This window comes from Rhinatrema bivittatum, chromosome 1, assembly GCF_901001135.1.
Source record: "Rhinatrema bivittatum chromosome 1, aRhiBiv1.1, whole genome shotgun sequence".
NCBI classification, from domain to species: Eukaryota; Metazoa; Chordata; class Amphibia; order Gymnophiona; family Rhinatrematidae; genus Rhinatrema; species Rhinatrema bivittatum.
This window is the reverse complement of record NC_042615.1, coordinates 495,183,605-495,209,629: the sequence shown is the minus strand read 5'-3', so window position 1 is coordinate 495,209,629 and position 26,025 is coordinate 495,183,605. Positions and strand designations below refer to the sequence as shown.

Genomic DNA, 26,025 nt, shown 5'->3' with positions numbered 1-26,025 from the left:
TGTTATTTTGTAGTGAGAGAAAAGAGTGTGAGTTTCAAGTATTATCTGACCTTTTGTTTTATTTATAGCTAGAAGGATAGTATTTAGTAGGGATGTGCAGACCAAAAGTTTATGTTCATAAGTCCATAAGTCGAAAGGGGGGGGTCAATTTCGGTCAATATGGACATATGTAGAATTCCATAAGTTGAGTCTATGTCCATACGTGCACCGATTCCCTAAATAAAAATTTAAACCCCTCACCCTCCTTAATCCCCCCCCCAAGACTTACCAAAACTCCCTGGTGCTCCAGCGGAGAGTCAGGACGCCATTCCTGTATTCCTTTGCGAGGAGCACGTGACGTCAGCGTCACGTCGGAGTGACGCGGACGTCACGTGATTCCCCGCGCGTCCGCTCCCGGACCCTCGTTGGACCCAAATGGAACTTTTGGCCAGCTTGGGGGGGTCAGGAGGCATCAACAATCGCGATTTCCAACGTATTCAACATAGCTATGTTGAATAAGTTGGAAATCCGATCGTTTTCGCCTCATCACTTTTTTAAGTTAAAAAAAAAAATTACGTTGCGTTTTACATATGCGTTGAAAACGAATGCACACCCCTAGTATTTAGAATACTGTCTGCATACATTCAGTATCAGGCTGACTTGCATGTAAATGACTTAGCTTCAGGGAAATTTGGAAGATTTGTCATGATTTTATATAGAGTACAGAAGGAATTTATGTTTTTTTTGTGAGAACCAGGACTTCCAATCTCCTGAGAATATGTGTGAGAAAGAGAGGATAAAGTTGGTGTACTCACCTAATCCTCGACAATCTTAGGGTGACTAGAAATCAAGGCAGGGGCTTTTTTTTATCCTTATTAGTTTTAATTATTGGGTGTTATTGGATATATGTGCTGTTTTGAAATATTTTATGGTGCTTGGGAAATTTTTTAAAAATATATATGATTTTAATTAATAGAAGTTATTCTATTTGTCAGTAGTTTTAAAATATTCTTTTATTAGAATGGTTTTCCTATTATAATTGCTGCTTTATGTTTCTTGATTTTGTTTTATGAAGAATGGTGGTTCTGTTTTTCCACTGTTACTATGCGCAAACATGGAAATGCAGATTTTATAACATACGTGCGCTGGCGCACGCATGTTATAAAATCCAGGTGCTGCACGTGTGTGGGTGGCGTGTGCAAGGGGGACTACTTATGCATTTTTTGCGTGGCGATGCATCCTGGCCTTCCCCAGTTTCCTACCCCCTACCTAACCTCCCTTCCCCTTCCCTTTCCCCTCTTCTCCCCAACCCCTAAATCTAACCTACCTTACTTTTTTTTTTTTTTTAAGTTGCTGCTCCTCTAGAGTAGAAGCAACTTGTGCGTGCCAGCTAACTGCCGGCATGTGCTTCCCCAGCACAGCAGCAAATGGCCACTGTACCAGCCACCTCCAGCCTCACCCCTCCTCACCCCCTTTAAAGGCCCCGGCACTTAATCGCGTACCGGGGTTTATACGTGTGGCCGGGCCCATTTGAAAATAGGCCCGGCGAGTGTAAGGCCTGGCCACACGCGTAAACCCCGGGATTTACGCGCACTGGGGTTTAAAACATTACCCGAAAAAGTCTGGCTTCTTGGGGTTTCCGTTTCAGTTTTTGTCTAATTTGTGATCCTTTATTCTGTATTTGGTGAGAGTCTGTCTCTGCTCTGTGTGTGTGACCGTGATGAGAGATTCTGCTAGCGTGTAGTGTCTGTATAGGGATCTACAGCAATTGGGTTTGTTTTGTTTCCTCAGTAGGTGGTGTATTGGTATTCTAGGACCCAGTGTATTATTTACCTGTGCTTTTTCACAGGTAGGTTTATTGTTGTTTGAGTCCTCAGTGTTACTAATTTTGCATTATGATAGGTTTGCTGAATAGATTTTTGAGTATTTTTTTGTGGAGTTTTGTGTTCACAACATGTCTGGCAGTAGAAGGTGTTTGTGTTGCTATTACTGTGAGATGACACCAGAATTTGAAACTATTTTTTTTGTATGATGAGCTGTAAGGGGAACATCCAAGTTCCATTGTTGGGGGAATTTCTGTGGATATGCAGTGTGTGTTACAGAACTGGAGGTGCAGGATGTATATTGACATTCTTTCCCTTCCTGTATTCATTCCAGACTTCACTCTCAGAGCCATGTAGTTGAATGAAGCTAACAATTAATTTTAATAGTAGTTTTACTAGAAGTATGAAACTAGCCAGCTCATAAAAATTACTCAAAGGACCCTTTGGACTTTCTTATTAAGCCTTTTTTTATAGCCAATTTTAAAGCAGGGGGCCATGCTATGGAGGTGGGTGTGATATGAGGAAATGTCATTTGCCCCCCCCTCCCCCATAAATTATTCTGCCTAGAGATGCCACTGATTTTCTGTGCCCTTAAGCATTAGTACAAGAAGGATAGGGGAGAGGTGCTGGAGAGGCACACAAATGCATTGGCCCCCGGGCGCCGGAGACCCTTGGAACGTCACTGTGGGCAGTGCCCCAGTCAGGAAACAAATGAGGAGGGTGGTGTGAGTGAGAGTGAGAGAGCATGTGTGTAAGTGGAAGAGAGTGGAAGAGAGTGAAATTTGTGTGTATGAGAGAGGGAGAGAGTGTGTTTGTGTGTGTGTGTGTGAATAGGAATAGGAGAGAGAAAAAGAACATGGACATTTGTGAGGGAGAAAGCATAAATAACAAAATCTGGAGGGCCCTCAGTATGGTTCAGGAGCAGTGGGAGCACATATATGCAAATGAAAGGGAGGAGAGGTGCACCTTCTGACCCCCTCCCCCCCCCCCCAAGTCCTCCAGTGGCCATTTCAGGTCTATGGAAAAGCTGGCCACCCTAAATCTGCCTGCTGGTTAGTAGACTTTTTTTCCCCCCCTTTTCTCTGAATAAATTTCCTCTGCTTTGGAACAATACTTGGGTGTGCATCTATGTTTTATTTCTTGTTGAAATATTGGTTTCCCCTTGGGACTCCCAGCTTTGGCTGGTGCCCAACTAGGACTCTGGACTGTTGAGCTGCGCTTGCGGAAGGGTAATGCACCACCCTTGTCGCTGCCATAAGTGACCTCCAATGAAAGGGGATTATATTTTATTTTATATAATATATCATATTGAAGGATATGGAGCTACGGGCAACCCTACTGCATTACCATCATATTAGGATATGTTCCCTGTATCTCTAATTCTGTAGGACATTCTCCAGTTCATTTGCCCTTCAAAATCAAAATAAAGATAAGTTATGGCTTGTTAATACCTTTTAAAGAGCAATGAGAGTGCCTGATTTCTCTCACAGCATTTCAGTGGGTTTATAATCCAATTTAAAGCCCTTTGTCTTGTCTTCTGCTCCAAAGAGGCAGATATTTTGAAAACAAAAACATGCATGCACTTCCTGTGTCCTCCTACGTACAGTTTGAAACCTCACCCCTTGTTTCAACAAAGACTCGGCAAATTTGAATCCAAACAGCACAAGATTTGCAGTCAAAACAATGCCTGACAGTAGAAGAAATCTGACACTGATCGGAATGTTGGCAAGGAAGTGTTAGAAAACACAATTAATTCCACTTGTTCAATTCATACCTGGAGGATTAGGATCCTTTTATCTTTTGCTTTTTTTTTTCTGCACTTCCAAAACAGGCAGGATAAAATTTCTTTTTCCCCTACAGATGCTAAAAGCTGTCCTATGCATAAAATAATGAAAGGTAGTCCCTCAAGTAAAGGGCTAAGCATTCCTTTCCCCACAGGGCCAGAAGCATAATGCACCATGCAAACTGATTCCATTGTACAAAGTTGAACTATGCATAAACTTTTTAAAGTGTCTGAATTTTTTTTTTTGTAGTTATATATTTTTCTTTTCATTTAATTAGAGACATTCCACTTTTGTGAACTGAAATACCAGAGACAGATCATATGATCTTTTATTTGCATGTGTTTACACTTTAACACACTGGTGTTGTTAATTTAAATCTAACCAATTATTAGGAGTAACATTATTATAACTTACAATCATAAGTATTTATTTCTTCTCTGCCAGGAATACAGATGTGTTTAAGTTTGTTACCAAATCCCAGAAGTCTAGGCGGCTCTGGTTATGTCAGTTTATAAAATGCAAAAACATTACCTCTTGCCATGGGCTGCATACAGAACATACGAATACGCTAGTACAGTTTATTTAAAAAAAAAGCAAAAAAAAGCTACAATTTTAGGCATTGCTGAAACTGCAAAAGGAAAAACTGAGGAAATCACTAGAAGCAGCGTTAACTTTACCCAGTGAAAAAATGCACGTATAGAAGCTGCTGGATTTTAGGAAATCTGCAGGGCCTTTTGTATATTAGTTTAGTACCTTTTGTAATGAAACTTGGAATGGTTGATGGCTTAAAATAATTACAAGAATTTTCACATAATACCCCCTCAGGTTTAGCAAAAATTGCTAGGTCCAAGTCCACTACTAGTGAATGAGGTGCTCCGTTGCTAATAGTAAAATGAGTTTACAAGCTCATAGGCGTTGCTACTGGCATGTCTTACTGTTTTAAGGCTGTCGTTCTGCGCCGGTTTGTCCGCAAGGACTGCGAGAGAAATGGAATGAAGTGTGCAGTTCCAATTAACCAACTCGGCACACGGCGATGGCCTTAAACGCCAGCTCACTGGCTGAAACCCCTAGTATCAGGAAGCGATCAATGAAGGGGTTAACACAGGGAAACGGAGGTGAGGCAAAGCAGGCGCTTGTTATCAGGTATCATAATAAAGCAGCTACTGCTTTCCTGTTTCATCTGCACAATCATTTTTCCAGCCTCCGTGAGAAAGGTACTTAAGTAATCTAAATCTAAGAGCCCTGGAGCAGCCTGCCAGAGAACAGGGGTTAATTAATGTAGCCACTGTCAGGTTCCTTTTCTGGCTAAGGCTAGCTCTTATCCTTGTGCTGTTTCCTTTCTTAGAAATAACACATGCATATGATTTTATTGGCCTCTCCTGTGGAGTGATTTTTCAAGGAACGCTCTTTGACCAAGGATAGCAGAAAGCCCCCTCATAATAAATAAAAGTTCAGAGCTGGGTAGACAATACTATTCATGCATCACCGTTTCACTTTAAACCAAGTGATACTGGATATGGAAGTCAGGCCTGTAGCTAATCCTAGGAGGTATAACGAAGCATACACATATATTCACTCTATCACTGAGAGGAGATGTGGACTGTTGCAAAGCTTGTTGAGGTTTCTGCATAAATCTGGGGGTGGGCTGCGGTATTCACCTGACTAAGGGGGCCGATGCAATACAGTGCGCTCAGCCAAGCCAACCCGCAGTTGGACGCGGGTTGCGTAGGTGCATCCACAGCCCCTTATGCTATAAGGGGATTAGTGCCTCCACTATGCGCGTCCAACGCGCCACGAAACTAATAGCGCTCATTACATGCAAATGCATGTTGATGAGGCTATTAGTTAGTCACTGTGTGTCCAATACGCACATTTTTGTGCTCAGAAATTAACATCTGCCCAGAGCTTTTCTGTATATCATCGTGGTGATATTAAGTCGGAGGAACAAAAGATTTAAAAAAAACAAATTTTTTTTTAACGCGCTGGCAGTTATGTTTGTAAAATGGACGCTCAGTTAGCCAGCTTCCTTTTTCCGAACCTGTGGCCGTGTGCCGATTAGGAAAACAGACATCGATAAATTCAGCATCTGTTTTCTTAACTGGCGGACAGCCGACCTCCCCCTGGCGCCTGCTGTCAAGGAGGCACTAGGGGCACACAATTGACTCTAGCGCCTCCTCAACAGTGCAATCCTTAATTTAAATACTGCGTGGCGCCTCCAGGAGCGGTGTCTGGCACGAGTTGGAAAAGCAGGTGCTGAACACTCAGCTTTCATTGCATTTTTTTTTTGCATCGGCCCCAAAGCATTTTAACTATAGGACTGAGTTGCAATATTCCAGGTGACAGAAAAGGATCTGGATGCAGTCACTCCCAACTACCTACTGGAGTCATTTGGGCTTCCAACTCGATAGAAATTGGCCTCTATTGGGCTATGATAACATGAGCTTTCATCTACAAAGATCCATGGGGTTTTTCTCTATTTTGTATCTCACCCAGTTTAGCCCAGTCATTGCAACTTAAGTGGCTGGTGCCACAGATTTCTAGATTAGGAACTCCCAACCTTTTTGGGCATGTGGACCCCCATTTCAATCTCTAACATTTTTGTCTACCCCCACATACTTTTCTTTCACTTTTACCTGCAGTTATGTGCTGTATATAAGGAAATGTATTCATGTAATAACAAAGAAATAATTATATGTAGCCCAGACTGATTTAATTTAAATAATGCTTACTGATATAAATTGAATACATAAAATTGCAGAGCACATCAGTAAATGTGCAAGAATGTACTTATATTCAGTAACTTGTGTAGTATAACTACAGGCAGCCACACAACTGGGTATGTCTGGATTTGGAGCAACTGGTGGAGGGAGAGAGAAAAAAACAAATGGTGGGGATGGGCTGGTGGAGAGAGAGAGAGAATGGGCATGGACTGGTGGACGGAGATAGAGAGAGTGTCTGGCGGGATGGACTGGTAGAGAGAGAGACTGGCAGGGGTGGTCTGGTGGAGGGAGATAGAGTGGTGGGGGACTAGATAATAGGGGTGTGCATTCGTTTCCTACGTATTGGTAATCTGCAACGTATAGGGCCATCTTGTGCTCCTACCATGTGACAGGGGCTGACCAATGGCACCAGTAGCCCCTGTGACATAGTAAGGGCAAAGGCTATCAGCGCCATTTTGATTACTGGCAGTCGATGGCCCGAGTGCAGGAGATCGCTCCTGGACCCGCGCTGGACCACCAGGGACTTTTGGCAAGTCTTGGGGGACCCTCCTGACCACCACAATAAATACAAAAAACTGGAGTGGCCTTGGAAGGAACTTTTTTTTCAGTCCCCCCCACCTTCCCCTCCCTTCCCCTATCTAACCCACCCCCCAGCCCTACCTAAATCCCCCCCACCTTATTTTATTTCTTACGCCTGCCTGAGGCAGGTGTATCTTGAGTGTGCAGGCCAGCTGCTGGCGCGCGAACCTCCGGCACAGCCGCAACAAAGGAGGCCTCGGGACCGCCCCTCTGACCCGCCCCCTACATGGGAGAGAGCATTTAAATTCATTGGTCCTAAATTGTGAAATGGTCTGTCCTAAGAGCTGAGGAATTGCCAAGATTTAAAATCATGGCTCTTTAAAAGAGCCTTTCTCGCAATGCATTTTCAACATATTTATTTTTGTCTATTTATTTATTATTGTATTTATTGTTTGTTGTCTATTTATTATAACTGATTTATATGTATAAATATTGTCCCTCACTCAGGTATTTTTGTATATTGAATATGAAAGAAATGTAAATAAATTAGTGCTGGATGTAAAAGCAGCATATAATGCCGAGCTCATAAGGCTATTTGTACCATTTGTAAATGCAGTCTTCCAAACTGATTTCACCAACACAATGATATAGATGGGTAGAAGGCATAATGAAGAAGAAACCGGGGAGCAAAACGTTGAAGGGGACTGGTTAGCAAACAGATTCCTGCAATAAGATTTGGGGGTCGGAGGTGGGCTTGAAGAAGAGAGAAGATGCTATGGAACATGACCACAGTGGCTAAACAAATGAAAATCAGCCCCTTTCCAGAGGCAGCCAAGCATGTCCTGTAATTCTACTACACAAAGGAAAGGAGTCCATGCACAGGGACAGCAAAATGTGATGAAGTGTGCTTTGAAAGGGGTGTGTGAAAGGACAGCTGGGGAAATTTGACTGTAGACATACAATGTTTCTTCTTTAATTTTAATGTAATAAATTCACAACAGAAACAAACTGGAGAGGTTTTGTGTATTTTTTTATGTAGTAGTATAGATGACAGGGTTGTGCTTTTATTTAAAACATTTTCTGTGTCATTTTGTTAATAAAACACAAGAAAAACAAAATTTGGATCATTTTTCTTTTGTTTTATTGACAGACCTCTGGCCCCCTTCTTGCACAAAACCTTTTTTAAAAGTCCCTCCTTCTGGGCTCACCTTTCAGCCACCCTCCCCCCTAAAGCTTTACTTGATCCTCAGGGTCCAAATGGGGCAGGAGAAATCCCAAACTGCTCTTGCCCTGATGATGCCATCCTCCAAAATTCATAGAAATTGTTGTGCACATTTTTTTCTTACTTGCGAAAGGCTTGCTTGATGTTAAGGTGAGCAAAATTATTTTAAAAAACACTACCCAGGGAAGGAGATCAGGGATAACTAACAAGGTTTCCTAACTCTCCACCAGTTAAAAAGACAACTTTCAATACTAGTATCAACCATGGAGCCACAGGGAAGAGTGATGGTTTGGCCTGATGCAGCCAGAACAGGCCATTTTGCTGGCGATGCAAGACAGAGAATGGAGCTTTCTAAAGGTGTCCGACTGTGTTCCTCTATCCAGAGACTGCAAACCTCAGCACACCTCTGTCTGGATATGGCCAGCTTCAGCTTGTCCTTGTGCCAGGATGAAGCTAGGGGGATGTTTCAGGTTAAAGGAGAGAATTAGAGAAAGAGGGGGTTAGCAGTGAAATGGGTCAGAGGAGATAGTGGGAAGGAGAAAACATAACATAAGATTTTTGCCAGATTGGATCAAACCAAAGGTTCACCAAGCCCAGTATCCTGTTTCCAGCAGTGGCCAATCTAGGTCACGAGTAACAGGTAGGATCCCAAAAGGTTGATAGATTCCATGCTGCTTATCGTAGGGATAAGCAGTGGATTTCCCCAAGTCCACATTAATACTAGTTTATGGATTTTTCTTCCAGGAACTTATCCAAACCTTTCTAAAACCCAGCTACATCAACAGCTATTACCACCACTTCCTCCGGCAACAAATTCCAGAGTTTAAGCATGCTTTTAATTAATAAATATTTACTCCTATTTGTCTTAAATGTATCACCTCGTAACTTCATTGAATGTCCCCTAGTCTTTGCACTGTTTGAAAGAGTAAACAACCGATTCGCGTTCCAGTCCATTTCTTATTTTATAGACTCCTATCGACGACTGTCTCTTCTCTGGGTGAAAACTGAGGAGAGGTAATAGGAGGAGGGAAAAGCTATTCTAATACAAGAAATCAATCCGTCAGTAAGTATTTCATGTCTCATGTCACAGTCTGTAAGCTATGCTCACTCACATTTAGTTTTTCACTGTAAATCAGATCATTTTTATATGCAGAGTGTACTATTCTTTTTGCCACTAAAGTGACGACCTCGTTGCCACAACCAGGGAACCCATATCTGATAAAGCTGTTCTGTTAGCACTACGTTAACATCCCTCGCATAAAACCACCCTAAGCTTCTAACCGCATCAAGTTTGGGAACGGAAAGGGACAGTCTGCACTTACTTGCTGCTAAGGCAGCGTCTCAAAGAATAGGAAGCTCCTCCTCCACAGGTGCGTGAACATTCACTCCAGGGGCCCCATGCGTCCCACAGCGTGTCGCGCTCCTCCTCAGATCGGGCTGTTCTGGAACTCTGCAGAAAAGAAAATGGCTACGAGATCAGTAACGCGGTTTTGAAGTTATTCACAGCATGGTATACATTTTTTAATTATGTAAACCGTCCTGATCGTCTGGGAAAGACGATATAAAAAAAACTTGTAAAGAAAGGAAGAAAGAAGGCCTAATGAATATACAGCTTTAGCCCTGGAACAGCAAGTCATCTTCCTACACTAGTTTCCTTTTTCAGAACTATAGATACCAAGGAAAGCCAAGTACCCGGTGCTATGGAATTGATACCCAATAAACATAGCATTAGCTCAGCAGTTCAAGAGTCAACACACACTTAACGCAAAAGCAAGTGCTCAACAATTGTCAACATCAAATTTGCTTTATTTTCTTTGCCTTATAGCTAAAAACAATTAGAGGTTAATTTTCAAAGGGGGCAGGGGTGTTCTATGGTGTGAGATCACTGGGTGGGAGCGGGCGCTGTGTGTTTGTGTGCTGTGGGGGCGGGGGGGGGGGGACACAAAATGAAAACTTGCCCCGGGGCTCAAGTGATCATTGATCTGCCACTGCACCTTTTCTTTAAAATTTCCATCTCTTGACAACTGAGAGCTCTCTGTGCAGATCAGCCCTGCACAGACATGGTTGGGGTAGATGGGGAAAGAAAAGTTCATCCATCTCACACCGAACCATTCTTCAGTGCTCCAGGACCTGAAACACACAACACTACAGGACAAGCAAATTACAAACTGGTCAGCTACAATGCAGCCACACCCAACACTACAACCCTGAAGAAGATCCTGCAGGCAGGCAGTTAACAATTTTTAATGAAATGCTTTTTATCCTGTAAATAAATCTGTGCTGTGTCTTCTGATCTCCTTACAGTCCTGGGGATCCACGGTGCTATGACTATGTCCTGTAACATAGGATGACAGTCTATGTCAGCAGGCAAGGAGAATTTGGAAAAACTCAATGTACCTGGTCTTCCTTGTCTACACTGCTCTAGCTAAAGACATCTGACAGCAGTAAGCCGCACAGGCTTAATCACTTACACTGATCTTGCTCTGGTCATCAGCTTTCTTGTCATTATCACTAGTCACTGTGCTACAGATATCTTTCAGCTGTCAGCTGTACAAGCTTGATGGCTTGCAGGAGATCGTTTTTTATGCTTTTGGATATTAGCTGGGGAATGCAGCCAAGTCAGCCTGCTACCCAGGCTAGCTTGTTAGCCTAATAGCCTTATTTTCTCATTAATAACCTTGTCAAAAATGTGCCACCACCCACACTATAATTCCATTGCGTTTCACCTGGGACTATCTGTCAGGTACTTTATTACAAGCGACAGGTTTACTATTAGAATATTTACTATTCTATCACATGTTAATGTTAAGTGTTTTTAAGTATTTATCCTTTTGTCACACCCTGTTTATTGTAAACCGGCATGATGCGACTCCCATCGCGAATGCCGGTATATAAGAAATTCAAATAAATAAATAAATAAATTAGGCTAAATAAACCCATCTCAGATGTACCCCCCGGACACTTTATAACCGATAAATAAAAATATGATGCTTAGAGGGTAATTTTTAAACAGCTTACATAGAAATAAAGTCTGCCTATACTTGGATAATTCGCTAAGTACACACATACAGCCACACATTCACTCACATAAAGTATTTCCTCTTCGGCATGCCGGATAAGTAGGCATTTATTTGGCTAAGTGGTGGCGGTTGAATATCCGGTCCTGTTCAGTGGACATAGTTGGTTTACTTCTTACTTGGCTATGTAGCTGCCTGGCTAAGTGGTGGGCAGGCTATAGAGGAGCTACTTATCCATTTATCAATTCGCGTTAGGGCCTTAACTTGCACACATGAATGTCCTAACGCACACGATAAATAACACAACACAAATGCGTATGCAAATACCCACTGAGTATTCCAGTGGGAGGAGTCTGGGGCAGAGTTAATGGTAATGAGGGTTGGTAGTGCCTAATGCGATACCACAACGCAGGATATTCAGAGGCATATCCCATGTGAGTTAGCTGGATAAGTGTTATCCAGCTAATTCACTTAAACAGCTCTGTTTGAATATCTACCGCATACTTTTTAAAACAAAAGGTATGCATGTCAGTGCTATCTCTGCCCCAGCTTCAGCCCCAGGAATACCTTTGGGTAAAATTATACATGTAACTTGGGTACGTGTGTAGTTTTACACATACTCAGCCCTGGACTACTTTAGCAAAGCCCAGCCATTTGCATGCGTAAAACTAAGATTTATATGCATAAATGGCTTTGAAAATAACTCCTTTATTGAATGGCTAATACACCCCTTACTATTTATTTATTTAGCACTTATTTCCCATCAACCCAACCCAGATCTCAATGGGGAACTATAGAAATGTAATATAGAATACAGAACAATATATCATAAATTGCTTTCTAAACAATGACAGATTTAATTTTCCTTCCCAAAAAGTTGTTCAAACAGCAACGTTTTTGCATTTTTTTTGAAAGGTAAAACAGGGACCCTTTTCCTCGCATCCCCTGAACAAGGCATTGAACATAGCTGGCACTACCATGGAAAAGGTGGGAGAACAAGTCTCCACGAGCATTTTGGAAGAGGGGACCGTTAATGTGCATTTGCAGATCTTATCACACAAGCTAGAATGTAAAAAGAAGCGGCAGACCATAAAGAGGAGGGTGCCTCTGAAAAAAACACACTTTATAAGCTAAAGACAATACTTAATGTTGATCCTCTACAGGATAGAAAGCCAGTATAGCTCTTGAAGAGTTGACTGAAATGAGAAATCCCAGTTATCAAGTGGGTTCAAGCATTCTAAGCCACCTGCAGAACTTGTAAAAATGACTGAGGGAGATCTAGAAACAATGAGACAAGATGAGATAAAACTAGAAATTATTGGACAAGCTGGAAAAAAATGGTTTTACCCGTTAGAGAAGCCACAGCGTACAAAAAAGCCACCTTGGCAACAGCTTTAATCTGGGATTTCATAGAAACCTAAGAGTCAAAAAGTACGGTTCCTCCAGATACTGGTAGCGCATCTCAGAACAAATAGGAATAACAATAGCGTCCAACATAATGGAAGAAAAAGATTCAGGAGCCGGGGACCAATAAATTCCTAATGTCTTGGTTTTACTGAGGATGAGACAAAGTTAATTTGAATTTGCATGGACATTACTGCATGCAAATTAGTTATGCAAGAAGTGATCGCAAAATTCTCAAAGAGAAAATAAGCTAAAATGTCATCAGCATAGAGCTGGAAATGTATTCCGAATGATGTTGGCAGTTTAGTGAGAGACAACATGTTAAACAGAGCTGGGGAGACTGCTGACCCCTGTGGTACCCCAGCAATGCATGGCTTCCAATCAGAGTGGAAGGAGCACGACCACACTTGTTGGTATTGTCTGGATAAAAAACAGCAGAACCAGGTAAGGTTAGGTTGACCAATTCAAATTTTGGCTAGCTATGCAAGTAGAATAATATGATCCACTGTATCAAAGGAGGCAGGGATGTTTAGGAGAATCATCAATACACTTTCCTTTTATCCAGCCCTTGGCATAAGAAATACAGAGAACAAAGCAAGAGAGTTTCCATCCATGAGCCTTTCGAAACCCAAACTGGGAAGCAGCAAGAATAGTAAACTCTTTGGAGCCGATGCAATACAGTGCGCTCAGCTGAGCGCACTGTTTAACCCACAGTTGGACGCGGGTTGTATAGGCGCAAAAATAATAGCGCTCATCACATGCAAATGCATGTGAATGAGGTTATTAGCTATTTACTCCGAATGAAAAAAAAAAAGTGCACATTTTTATGCTGAGAAATTAACGCCCGCCCGGAGCAGGTGTTAATTGCTGAGCACTCCCAAAAGTTGAATAGAAAATTCAGAAAAAACTGCTTTCCTGTACATCCTCCTACTTAATATTGTTGCGATATTAAGTAAGAGGCACAAAATCTTTAAAAAACTTAAAAAAAAAAAAAGCTCCAGCGGTCGGGTTCAGGAAACGGACGCTCAGTTAACAAAAATCAGTTTCCTGAACCCCTGGCTGTGCGCTGATTAGGAAAACAGATGCCGATAAATTTGGTATCTGTTTTCCTAATTAACAGATGGCCAACCGCTCGCGGGCTCCCGTTCTCAAGGAGGTGCTAGGGGCAAGCAAGCGACCCTAGCGCCTCCTTGTTAATGCGACCACTAATTTAAATATTGCATGGCGCCCCCAGGAGGAGTGCCTGGGGGCGTGTTAGGAAAGCGGGCGCTGAGTGTTCGGTGCCCCCTATCAGTGCACATTAATTGCATCGGCCCCTTTGAAAGAGCCCTAGAGCTGACCCAACACTCTTCAAGTAATATAGCCAGAAAAGAAAGGTTAGAAATTGGACGATAGTAACAATGCTGAGTAGGATCTAACGACACCTTTTTACATTTGGGAGACCAACTGCAATATAAAAGGCAAAAGCCCGTTTTTATCAGTCAGTGGGAAAGACATCCAACTAAAATATGAGGATTTCAAATAACGGAGACTCTTCCTTATTTCTGTAGTTGAAACAAATTCTAAATTTTCCCACAAGACAGGAATACGAGGAGATAATGGAAGTCCTCTGGTTATGGATTCAGAGGGGAACATAGCTTGCATTTTAACTAATTTTTTTCTAAAAGAAGTTGGCTAGAGTCCCAGCATCCATAGCATCAGAAGGGAAGAGATGTGATACCGGGATCGAGATCAGAGATTTAACCATGGAAAAAAGAGCTTGTGGGCGGTGTACCTCCTGAAATAGCCTACAAGAAAAATACTGCTTTTTAGCAGAGTCAATCAGCTTCTTATATTGTAGCATCAATATAGATCTTTGTCAGAGGATTTTAACTATTTTCTCCAATGTCTTAGTGTGTTTTAACTGAATTTTTGGTGAGGCAATCTCAGTGGTAAAATATGGATTATTTGGCTTTCTCCTAGGCAGGCATTCCACAGCAGGGGCCACGGGAACCTGTGTATCGTGTGCGGCGAAACAGCCGCAGCGTTAGCGTGGCTGCTATCGCGGCTAATAACTACAACTCCAACCTCGCGTTATGGACTGCGTTACAGGCCTGAAAAGGATTACCGCCATCCACAATAGTGTGAGAGAGAGAGAGAGAGAGAGAGAGAGAGAGAGAGAGAGAGAGAGAGAGAGAGAGAGAGAGAGACTTACTATAGTGCCTATGCCCTACATAGGTATTTTAACCCCTATAGGAGGGCCACCTACTAACTCGGGGTGGGGATTAGGTATGAGCGTCGGGGGTTGGGGGCCACTTTCGCATTCCACATGAGACCTACGGACTGAACAGTGGTCTCTAGTGCAGATTTGCTGGCCGGAGTGAGGACGCTCACTCCAAGCGGAGATTTGGCCAACATTCTCTCCACCTAGCATGTTGTTGCCCAGGTAGAGTGTCCATCAAGCTAGGTAGAGAGAACGTTGCCCAAACCACTTCTTGGAGTGAGCGTCCTCACTCCGACAGCCAGCAAATCTGCACTAGAGACCACTGTTCTGTCCGTAGGTCTCATGTGGAATGCGAAAGTGGGCCCCCAACCCACGACGCTCATACCTAATCCCCACCCCGAGTTAGTAGGTGGCCCTCCTATAGGGGTTAAAATACCTATGTAGGGCATAGGCACTATAGTAAGGCTGGCTCTCTCTCTCTCTCTCTCTCTCTCTCTCTCTCTCTCTCTCTCTCTCTCTCTCGCTCTCTCTCTCTCTCTCTCTCTCTCTCTCTCTCATCTCTCGCCTCTAATCTCTCATCATCTCTTCTACTCTCTCTCTCTCGGTCTCCGCTCTCATCTTTCTCTCTCTTCTCGCTCTGCTCATCTTCTCTTACATCGTCTTATCGTCTGCACTCTCGTCTCTCATCATGCTCTCTCTCTCAAAGAATCATCGTGCAGTGGGAAAACATCACTTGCGGTGCTAATGTAATGGCGAAAACATCGCCGCACACGATGTTTCCCCACTGCACGAAAGAAGCCTCATTTGCATTGGTAACGCCCCCTAATGCGTTACCAATGCGATATTGGAAAATAAGGCCCTTGGTGTTTCAAAAACCACAGAACGCTGTAACCAGAGTGCCCTGTCACCGAGCCGTGACTAGTTCCCAATGGATTTGGAGAAGATTTGAGTTATTAAAACCTTGCTTAGAGATGGAAATGGGGGAGGAAATGGCCGTAGAGGCTGTTTGCGTACGTTTAAAATTGAACAATATCAAATTATGATGGGACTATGAGATGAGACAGACCGAGACTGGACAAGAAATTTATTTCTGAGGCAGCATCCCTGATAAAAACTAGGTCCAAAGTATGCCTATTAGAATGTGCAGGGAACCGAATTAAATGCTTGAATCCAAGGGCTAATATTGCATCAAAAAATTCAAGTGCTTTGGTAGAACAGGGAGAATTTACAGGAAAATCTAAAATCTTCTAAAACTAGGAAGTTTTCCAGGGCAAATTTAAACAAAACAAGGTACAGTATTAAGCCAGTATATTAACTGGGAAGGCAATGTAATACAAGTAGCCCTCAAAACTGGGATGCCACAGTCTCAGCTTCACGGTGATCCGGGACTGGAAAATTAAATTGCCTTATGCCCAGAGACTCTCTAAAAATAATCAAAGCATCCCTTTCCTTTTGTCTTTCGTTGGGTAGTGCTCATAGAGGAACCCTAGTGAACTTAATGAATTCAAGATGGCAATATCTGCATCTAAAAACTAGGATTCCGCTATGCAAAGCACATCCAAGGAGTGTTCAGAAAATAAATCAGAATATTGGCCTTATTCCAAACAGAAAAATAATTCCTATAGCATACTCTGATAGGAGCAGTGGAAGGAGGGGAGCCTTGAGCTTGGGCTAGAGTCTGAGGAATCGATAAGCAAGTTGTGCAAGCTAAACAGTCCATCGAAAAGGAGGCTGACGACTGATATGTACAACATAAAAATAGTTATACCACTCTCAATCAGTAACATCCTCAATAGGAGTAGCAAAACTAAAAATATTGGACAAACACATATTAAAATAACAACCTCGCAATACTTTGGCAGAACCTGTTTCTGACTTCTATGATGCCCTACTAGCTATCCCATATTTTTACATGGGAAACATTTACTCTCTGGCAGACTGGCCTTACAATCTCTTGGTGATCAGTATTAGAACGGCGCAAGGTGCAACACTTTTCCCCCTCCAATCCAATCAAGAACTAGTCAGTTAGAATAAAATGTGATAGATCTTATTAATAAGATTTGTAGTATTATATTACTTGATAAAGAGTTGTAATAAAATTGATGATGTAATACAGTCTTAATGCTCCTAGTACCTCATATTCCCAATATCCACAGAACTATGACTAGTCGCAGCTGTCTGCCTCTGTTTCAGCAGTCTACATCCTTCCCATCTGTGGGTCTCACACTGAAGCCTGCAGTGTTAACTTGGGCACTCCTTTTACATCTTTTCCTGCTCTTTGTTCTCCATTGTTACCTCTTTCCTTGTGTATGCTTACTAATATTGTCACACTTCCTCTTTTAGAGTATAGAGTTATTTCTGAGAGGTTCATAGGGGGTCATTTATATGTTGTCTGCTGGGGGAGCTATGATATAAACAATTATTTCTGTGGTTTGAGTATACACTGCTAACTCAGAAGTCGATATCTGGTGCCACTTAGCCGGATATGCAAGGACGTATCTGGCAAAGAGGTGGCGGCTGAATATCTGGCCGCATTTAGCAGCCACTATTTATCCAGATAAGTACTTAGCGGGATAAGTAATTATCCGACTAAGTGGTGGATGGGAAATGGGCATTTTGGGGAGGAGCTACTTATCCAGTTAACTTAACTGCAGAAGTAGCGATATTTAAACTTATACAGTTAAGGTAACCAGATATGTTAGACCTATTTAATGGCAGGTCTAAAGTTAGCCAGCTACAACTTATCCAGCTAACTAGCAATTTCTAAGGGGATATTCAGCATCATAGTTGAGTTGTGGAATACCCTTGTAAGTTTGCCAGAGAAGTCCTATTTTGCTAACTTACTTAGAGGGACTTTTTTTTAATATTGGCCTCTCAGTGTCACAAGTCTTGTGGTTTTCCTACTTAAAGCTCTGATTAGTTATTTACTATTACTCCTTGGGATTATTTCCAGGCTTATGGCCCAAGTCCTTTGTTGACTAGTACGTAGCTAAAAAATAAATGGTTTAGACTATTTGGGACAAATGTCCCAATAGACTTCAATATTGGCCTACACCCCATGACTAGGAAATTTCTAACCACAACAGTTTCATTGATATGTTAAAGCAACATCTTTTACAAAGATATTTTCATCAGTCAATTTGCCCTTTTGCATCTATGCTTGATGTTGGGTCATTGAGGGCTACCTTCATGTTGGGGCTTCATTTGCATAACTGCAGATCTATTCTGGTCTTATGCCCATCATCTACAAATCTTCCATACTGTCTTACGTACAGAGAGCCAATATCACTATTCAGGCTGGGAAATCAACAATTATTCAACAAGATTTCTTAGCAAATCCAAGCACTTACTGACATTTTGCCTGACTTTCACCATAGTCTAGGTTCAATCTTTTGGGTTCACCATGTTTACAAGATATTTTGTCTTTTTTTTTTTTTACACAATTTGTATTCCAAGTTGCTGTTGCTAAATCATGCTGGTTGACCTTGTCATCAGGCCTCAAAAAAATCATACTAACACTCTATGTGAGCCAGATTTGTCATCTTTGTTTCTTGGCTCTCTACCATTCCCGGTAAGTAAACATATACGTTTCCATGCCTAAACCACCACTAAGAACTTCATTTATTTTACTCCACCTTAATGCCTGGTAAGATTTTACCACTGTCATTTCATTTTCATTTATTAAAATTTATTAATCGCTTAACACAAAAGATTTGGCCAGAGAGCTTTACAATAAAACATACATAAAATTATATCATGTGCAAACAAAAATATTAACAGAAAAGAAAGAAAAGAAAAAAAAGACATAATATACAGAAATTATCAGAACATATCATATCATGATATTACCATCATCAAATATTCAAAACTCGCTTTAGGCACATTGTAGGAGGAAGCTTTTTAAAGCAAACCTGAATTTCTTTAGGTTTTCTTGCATACGGACCTCATAAGGTAGAGAGTTCCAGGTGGAGGGAGCAGCTACAGAGAAAGCCGTTTCTCGTGTTGAAGAGAGATGGGCATGGCGGATGGAAGATATATCGAGTAAGCCACGCTGTGATGACCTTAGCTGCCAAGTTGGTTGATATATTCTAAGCAGGGCATTAGTCAAGGAGGACTGTCCACTGTATCCATTTATTTATTTGTAAATATTTATATACCATCCTTCCAGGGCAAGTTCAGTATGGTTCACAAGCTAAAAACATACATAGTAAGTACATATATCCCAAGTATATCTATCCCAAACACATTTATACTCTGTCACAGTTTTCCTTTTCACATTCTAGGGCCCTAGGTATTAATGGGAATTTGTGTTAACACTCACGCTAAACGTGTTAATGCAGGCATTAGCAAACAAACATGTACACCTTCGCCATTCACTTTACCAATAAAACAGCAACTGTCATAGCCCTTTCAAGAACACCTTACCTGATGAAGCTGACAGTAATCCAGAATTTCAAGGCCCAATCTGAGAACACTTTGAAGACATTCAACATCAGAGACCACAAAGATTATCAACAACCTGAAACCTTCTTCCAACCTCCTTAATCCATGCCATACATCCCTACTCAAACTGATCAAAATAGATATTGCTCGGTTTGTAACCAAATGTATAAACTCATTATTACATCATGGCGTCATCCTAGATACCCTAAAACAGGCCTCAGTCCAACCCATAATCAAAAAACTGACAGCAGAACCAGCTATCACCTACAAATACCGCCCGATAACCACCCCATCTTTCATGGCTAAAGGTCTGGAAACTGCAGTTCTCCACCAACTCTGTGATTTCATCGATTCAAATAACATCCTCAACCAATACCAGTTCGCTTTCAGGAACCACCATAGCACCGAACTACTACTGCTATCTAGCTTTGACACAGTGAGATGTGGATTCGACCATGGCTCCTCGTTCTTCCTATGTCTACTCGACATCTTCACTGCCTTCGACACAGTTAATCATCCTATCCTATTCTCAAAGCTACGCACCTTTGGAATAACTGGTACTGTGCTGAAATGGTTCTCGTCGTACCTTAGCAACAGGATGCAGCAAATCCAAATTGACTCTTCTACCTCTTCATTAATACTGCTGTGCTCTGGAGTGCCCCAAGGATCTGCTCTCCTGCTGTGCTTTTTAATCTTTACCTAACCCCATTATGCCGCACCCTTCTTTTTCCCTCTCAAAGAAACATGGGCCCTGACTGAATTTTTCCTCAACAACTGCCTTACAACGATCCAAAATGGCCACACAATAACAAATTAGTTCTCAACACTGTAAAACAGAAATCATCATACTATCACGCCACCCAGTCGCAAATACTACCAACCATATCACTTTCGATTCACATCCCCATTGCCCAAAGTGTATGGAAATTGGGAGTCACTATTGACCCCTCTCTCTCCATGAATAACCATATAGGAAATATCACCAACTCCTCCTTCTACAAACTGTGCTTGCTATGCCATCTTAAATCTTTCCTTGATTTTTTGAATTTCAGGTCTGTTCTGCATACCCTATTATTCTCAGGGATAGATAATTGCCACTCTCTCCTGACTGGCTTACCTCTAAACGCCACCCCAACCACTACAGATCATATAAAACTCAGCAGCAAGATTCCTTGGGATCTTGCTGCTGAGTTTTATATGATGTGGGACAGATTTTATATGATGTGGGACAGATTTTAGAATGGGACAGATGTGGGCTCGCATGCGAGCCCACATCTGTCCCATTCTAAAATCTCTCTACTGGCTCCCTATCTCCTTCTGAATACAATATAAGTTGGCTATGATCGTCCACACCTCGATCCACAACTTAAACTCCCCATGGATGTCCTCAACATTAAGAATCTACGCACCCACCCAAAAGCTCAGATCATCCAACCAGATGCTACTTAGAGGCTCCACCCGCAAAACTCACACAACTCATGGAAACCAGAGAACGCGCTCTCTTCTCCGCTGGACCACTCCTATGGAACAGCCTACCAAAGACAATTAGATGTCTCCGAGAAAGAACTCTCTTCAAAAAAGCCCTAAAAACTTTCCTCTTCAAGAAAGCATTCCCAAATCGACATGACAATGGACTACCTGCAACTTGTCCCAAAGAAGGGCGGGTAATAAATGCTTTTTAAATAAAGAAATATTTCAATGTGTGTTATCATTACTCATGGAGATAATAACATACATGACCCAATTGAAGATAACTATTTAAATTATCTCATTAGGTAATACTACTAACACTGCAAAAGTCAGCTGTACCTCAGGACATTTAATTAACTTTAGCAACATTAGAGGACTGTATTAATTTGGTTCTCTGGGCCTACAATCCTCCATCACCCCATATTGAGACAATGACCTCTACAGACACAGGACACCCATTTCCTAAACTGATGGAGGTCTCTATGGACTAAAAATTCCCATCTGAGGCATTCACCTTGTTGGCCCAAAGATCCCCAGGTTTCATCTCCAAATCTTCCCAGACAAAATTCACCCCATAATCTTTACCAATTCCTGAAGGAGTATTGCGAGGAGAGGAAGATTTTGTTGGCATCTGAAGAGGATTACTAAGTATTGCTAGCTGGGTAACATTCAGATTTAAGTTTGAGGAGAAATGAAATTATAGGATAAACTAACTTCAAGTATGTGAGCCTTGACCAAAAGCCAGGGAAATAAATTTCTTTTAGTGTATGTGTGTGTGCGCCTCTTTAAAAAAAAAAAAAAAAAAAAAAAGAGATCAGGGTGCTAGATAAGTTCTCGTGTCTGTGTGTGCGCCTTTTGATTAAAAAAAGAAGACCAGGGAGTTAGGAAGGATATTTTCTAGTGTCTCCTGTGGTAGCATTGAGAGGAGCAGATCATCTTGTTGTTGGCTGATGAGGATTGATGAGTATTGCTCTGGGAAATTTTAGAACTTAAAAGGTTTGAGGGAGAGGTGAAATAGTGAGGTATATATTTTATTGTGTGTGTGCCTAAATAAAAAACAAGCCTAAGGTAGGTAATTCTAGTGTCTGTTTTTCCCTTCCTCCCAGTTACCCCTAGCTTATGCTTTGATTTATAGGCAAGAGACACTTTTATATTAAAAATCAATTAGGCATTTATCTAAAACACAGGTTTGCCCCAGCTTTATCAAAAGTATAATTATGCCCTTGCAGGTTTCTACCAGATTAATAGGGAATACACCAATACATTTAAGGGACTCGTTATGCATTCCTACTCCACTAGCAACCTTAACTTAACTAAAAACAACAAAATTAAGATGGAGGCAAGAATCCAGCATCAAGAAGGGGGCCTTCTGTCTTTTATATCTACTGCCACATGTATGATTTTTGTACTCATTGGTGAGAAGTTGTATGTGTGCACTCAATGCAAAGAGCTCTTGGCTCTCAGACAAGTCCGATCACTGAAGGCTAAAGTGAAAGACCTGGAAGAGCTGACGTAGACAAAGAGGTATATAGAGGAGACCTCCAGGGACATAGTAGCTAAGTCCCAACTCCAATCTGGAAGCCCTGGTGCTGCATTGAAGAAGGAAGGTCACCTGGTTTGCAAGCAACACCCTGGTATAGCAGGAAGCAGTCCTGTAGCAAGTACCTGCTCTCCAGCTGATGCACTGTCCTCTCACATGGAGGATGAGTTTCCCAAGGCTACTGACCAGAAGGGAAGGGTTAGGTTGGCAGTCATAGTTGGTGATTCAATTACCAGGAATGTGGGTAGCTGGGTGAATGTGAGGATTGTCTGGTAAGACACCAACCTGGTGTCTTACCAGGTGGGCCTCACTTGTGATCTAGATAGGATTTTAGACAGTGCTGGGAAGAGCCAGCTGTTATGGTACATGTGAGCACCAACAACATAGGAAGATCTGAGAGGGAGGTTCTGGAAGCCAAATTTAAACTTTAGGTAGAAAGCTGAAATCCAGAATCTCTAGGTTAGCATTCTCTGAAATGTTCCTGTTCCACATGTAGGTCCCCAGAGACAGGCAGAGCTCTGGAGTCTCAATAGGGGGAACAGATGATGGTATAGGGAAAAGGGATTCAGTTTTGTAAGGAATTGGCCATAACTTTGGGGAAAGGAGAATCTTTTCCAAAAGGACAGGTTCTACCTTAACCAGGGTGGAACCAGGCTGCTGGCACTAAATTTTAAAAAGATGATAGAGCAGCTTTTAAACTAGAACAAGGGGAAGGGCAAACAGTCACTCAGCAGAGCATGGTTCAGAGGGAGGTATCGTCGAAGAATACTAAGGAAACAGGAAAGTTAGAGCATACCAACAGATAGGTTCCAAGTAAAGCAAAAGCAGTCCATGTCGTTATAAGTAAAGATATGTCTAACCAGTGCCTTTCGTTATAAAGTTGGGGATTGCTGAAGATGTTCAATTCAATATTATATACCAACTATAATCCCCCAATCATATGACTTTTAAAGACGCAAATATTTGGCCGTCATAATAGGCTTCATTGTACAATAAAGGTTCGCTTTATTGCTTTGCCTTATTTTTAATCATAGGCCAATATAACATAACTTATTTTTTCAGTTTTTCATATTTCTGTGTATCCCATATTATTAAAAGTTCATTCCATTATGTTGTGATGTATACCATAACCATTAAAATTCATCAATAACTCTTGTTGTATCAATTGTCGACATTCATATTAGAACTTATCTTGTCCAAAATGCTCTTCGCCCATTCCGCTAATCAACGGTGCTAATGCCCGACACGGGGCCATGTTTCAGACAACGGAGTCCTTTTTCAAGGGCTGTTTCTACGTCAAAAATGATGATAAACTTAATAGGGATGTGAATCGTTTTTTGACGATTTAAAATATCGTCCTATATATTTTAAATCGTCAAAAATCGTTAGAGTCGATATTTAATAGGAATTCCCCCGATTTATCGTCAAAAATCGTAAATCGGGGGAAAGGGGAGGGCGGGAAAACCGGCACACTAAAACATCCCTAAAACCCACCCCGACCCTTTAAAATAAATCCCCCACCCTCCCGAACCCCCCCAAATGTCTTAAATTACCTGGGGTCCAGTGGGGGGGTCCCGATTTATCATCAGGGGCATTTGTATTGTATCGTTAAATAGGGCACGGGAATTATTTGGGGGAGGGCGGGAAAACCAGCACACCAAAACAACTCCTAAACCCACCCCAACCCTTTAAAAACAATTCCTTACCCTCCCCCACCCTCCCGAACCCCCCCAAAATGTTTAAGTTACCTGGTGGTCCAGTGGGGGGGTCCCGGTGCGATCTCCCGCTCTCGGGCCATCGGCACCATTTTGGCTGCCACTAATTAAAATGGCGTGGATGGCCCGATAAAAAAAAAAAACCCACCCGACCCTTTAAATCGACCCCCCTTAGCCTCCCCCACCCTCCCGACCCGACCCATCGCTAATTTTTTTTTAGGGAGGCCCGCGCCGCTAAAAAAAAACCCCACCCGACCTTTAAATCGACCCCCCCCCCCTCCCCCAGAACCCCCCAAAACCTTTAAAGTTACCTGGTGGTCCAGCGGGGCCTCGGGGAGAGACCAGGGGGCCTCGGGGAAAGATTTCCCGTTCCCAGGCATCAGCTGTTCAAATTTGAATTAATGACTTGTAGGGGACAATAAGTAAATCTACGCTCCAGCACTAAAACTTTCAAAAGGGAAGACTAATTAAAAATGAGGAAGATAGAAAAAAACAAGGAAAGGTTGCAGCTACAAGGTAAGAGTGTACAACAGCTAGGTGCTAGTTTTTCCTAAGTATCCCTGTTTATGCTACATAACCCATCAAGGTAATAAATATAGTTTCTCTGACCCTCTGCATTTGGAGACTTTTTGTGCAGGATAAGAATATTGAAGGAGGCAGTTAAGATGTTCATAAAGAAAATAACTCTCTCCTTAAATCAGGTATTTGTTTTGTTGTTTTTGAGAATATATCATAATATGAGTGTGGCTCCCCTCTATTACGGGTTATTGTAATGTAGATAATGAATATTATGTAAGGATATTCTGATTTTGTTATTTGTATCTGTATTACATCTTTATTTTGGTTTAAAATTTAAATGAAAATTGAATAAAGAAAAAAAAGTGTACACAGCAAGGACATTATTTAAAATATTATCTTAGAAGTACAGTACAGATGTATTCCATACATTAAGAAAGGTGGGAGGAAGGCCAAACGACTGCCAGGTTGGTTAAAAGGTGAAGTGAAAGAGTCTATTTTAGCCAAAAAAAACTTCCTTCAAAAGTTGGAAGAAGGATCCATCTGAAGAAAATAGGAAAAGCATAACCATTGCCAAGTTAAATGTAAGACATTGATAAGACAGGCTACGAGAGCATTTGAAAAGAATCTGGCCATGAGGGCAAAAAACTCATAACAAAAACTTTAAAAAATATATTCAAAGCAGAAAGCCTGCAAGAGAGTCAGTTGGATCATTAGATGATTGAGGGGTTAAAGGGGCACTTAGGAAAGATAAGGACATTGCTCAAAGACTAAATGAATTCTTTGCTTCAATGTTTACAAATGAAAATGTTAGAGAGATACTCGTTCCAGAGATGGTTTCAAGGGTGATGATTCAGATGAACTGAACCAAATCACGGTGAACCTTGAAGAGTAACAAATTGCCTAGACCAGATGGTATACATCCCAGGGTTCTGAAAGAACTGAAAAATGAAATTTTAAATCTATTACTAGTTATTTGTAACCTATCATTAAAATCTTCTATTGTACCTGAAGACTAGAATGTGGCCAATGTAACCCCGATACTTAAAAAGGGCTCTGGGGTGATTCGAGAAACTATAAATCAGTAAGCTTGACTTTAGTTCCAGGAAAAATCGTGGAAACTATTCTAAAGAACCAAATCACAGAATATATAGATAGCCAGCATGGATTTACTCAAGAGAAGTCTTGCCTCACAAATCTGCTCCATTTTTTTGAAGGCGCTAATAAACATGTTGATAAAGGTGAGCCAGTAGATGTAGTATATTTGGATTTTCACAAGGCAATTGACAAAATCCCCCATGAAAGGCTTCTAAGAAAATTAAAATGTCATGGGATAAGAGACAATGTATTTTTGTGAATTGCAAATTGGTTAAAAGACGGGAAGCGGAGAGTAGGATTAAATGGTCAGTTTTCTCAATGGTGAGAGGTAAACAGTGGACTGCCTTAAGGTTTTGTACTTGGACTGATGCTTTTTAATATATTTATAAATGATCCGGAAAGGGGACTGATGAGTGAGGTGATCAAGTGCAAGGTGATGCATATAGGGAAAAATAACCCATGCTGTAGTTACACGATGTTGTTTCATGATAGGAGTTAATACCCAGGAAAAAGATCTAGGCATCATAGTGGATAACACATTGAAATCATCGGCTCAGTGTGCTACAGCAGTC

At 41.6% G+C, this 26,025-nt stretch overlaps 1 protein-coding gene across 5 annotated transcripts in view; it reads right to left on the bottom strand.

Moving 5' to 3' along the window:
* The window catches only part of ADAMTSL1 (ADAMTS like 1), a 1,467,826-nt gene that overhangs the window by 676,353 nt on the left and 765,448 nt on the right, over nucleotides 1-26,025 (bottom strand). For all 5 annotated transcript variants that reach the window (XM_029608733.1, XM_029608741.1, XM_029608751.1 and 2 more), the window contains one exon: nucleotides 9,370-9,497. In XM_029608733.1, the coding sequence (XP_029464593.1) occupies nucleotides 9,370-9,497 (128 nt within the window). The remainder of the gene's footprint in view (nucleotides 1-9,369; nucleotides 9,498-26,025) is intronic.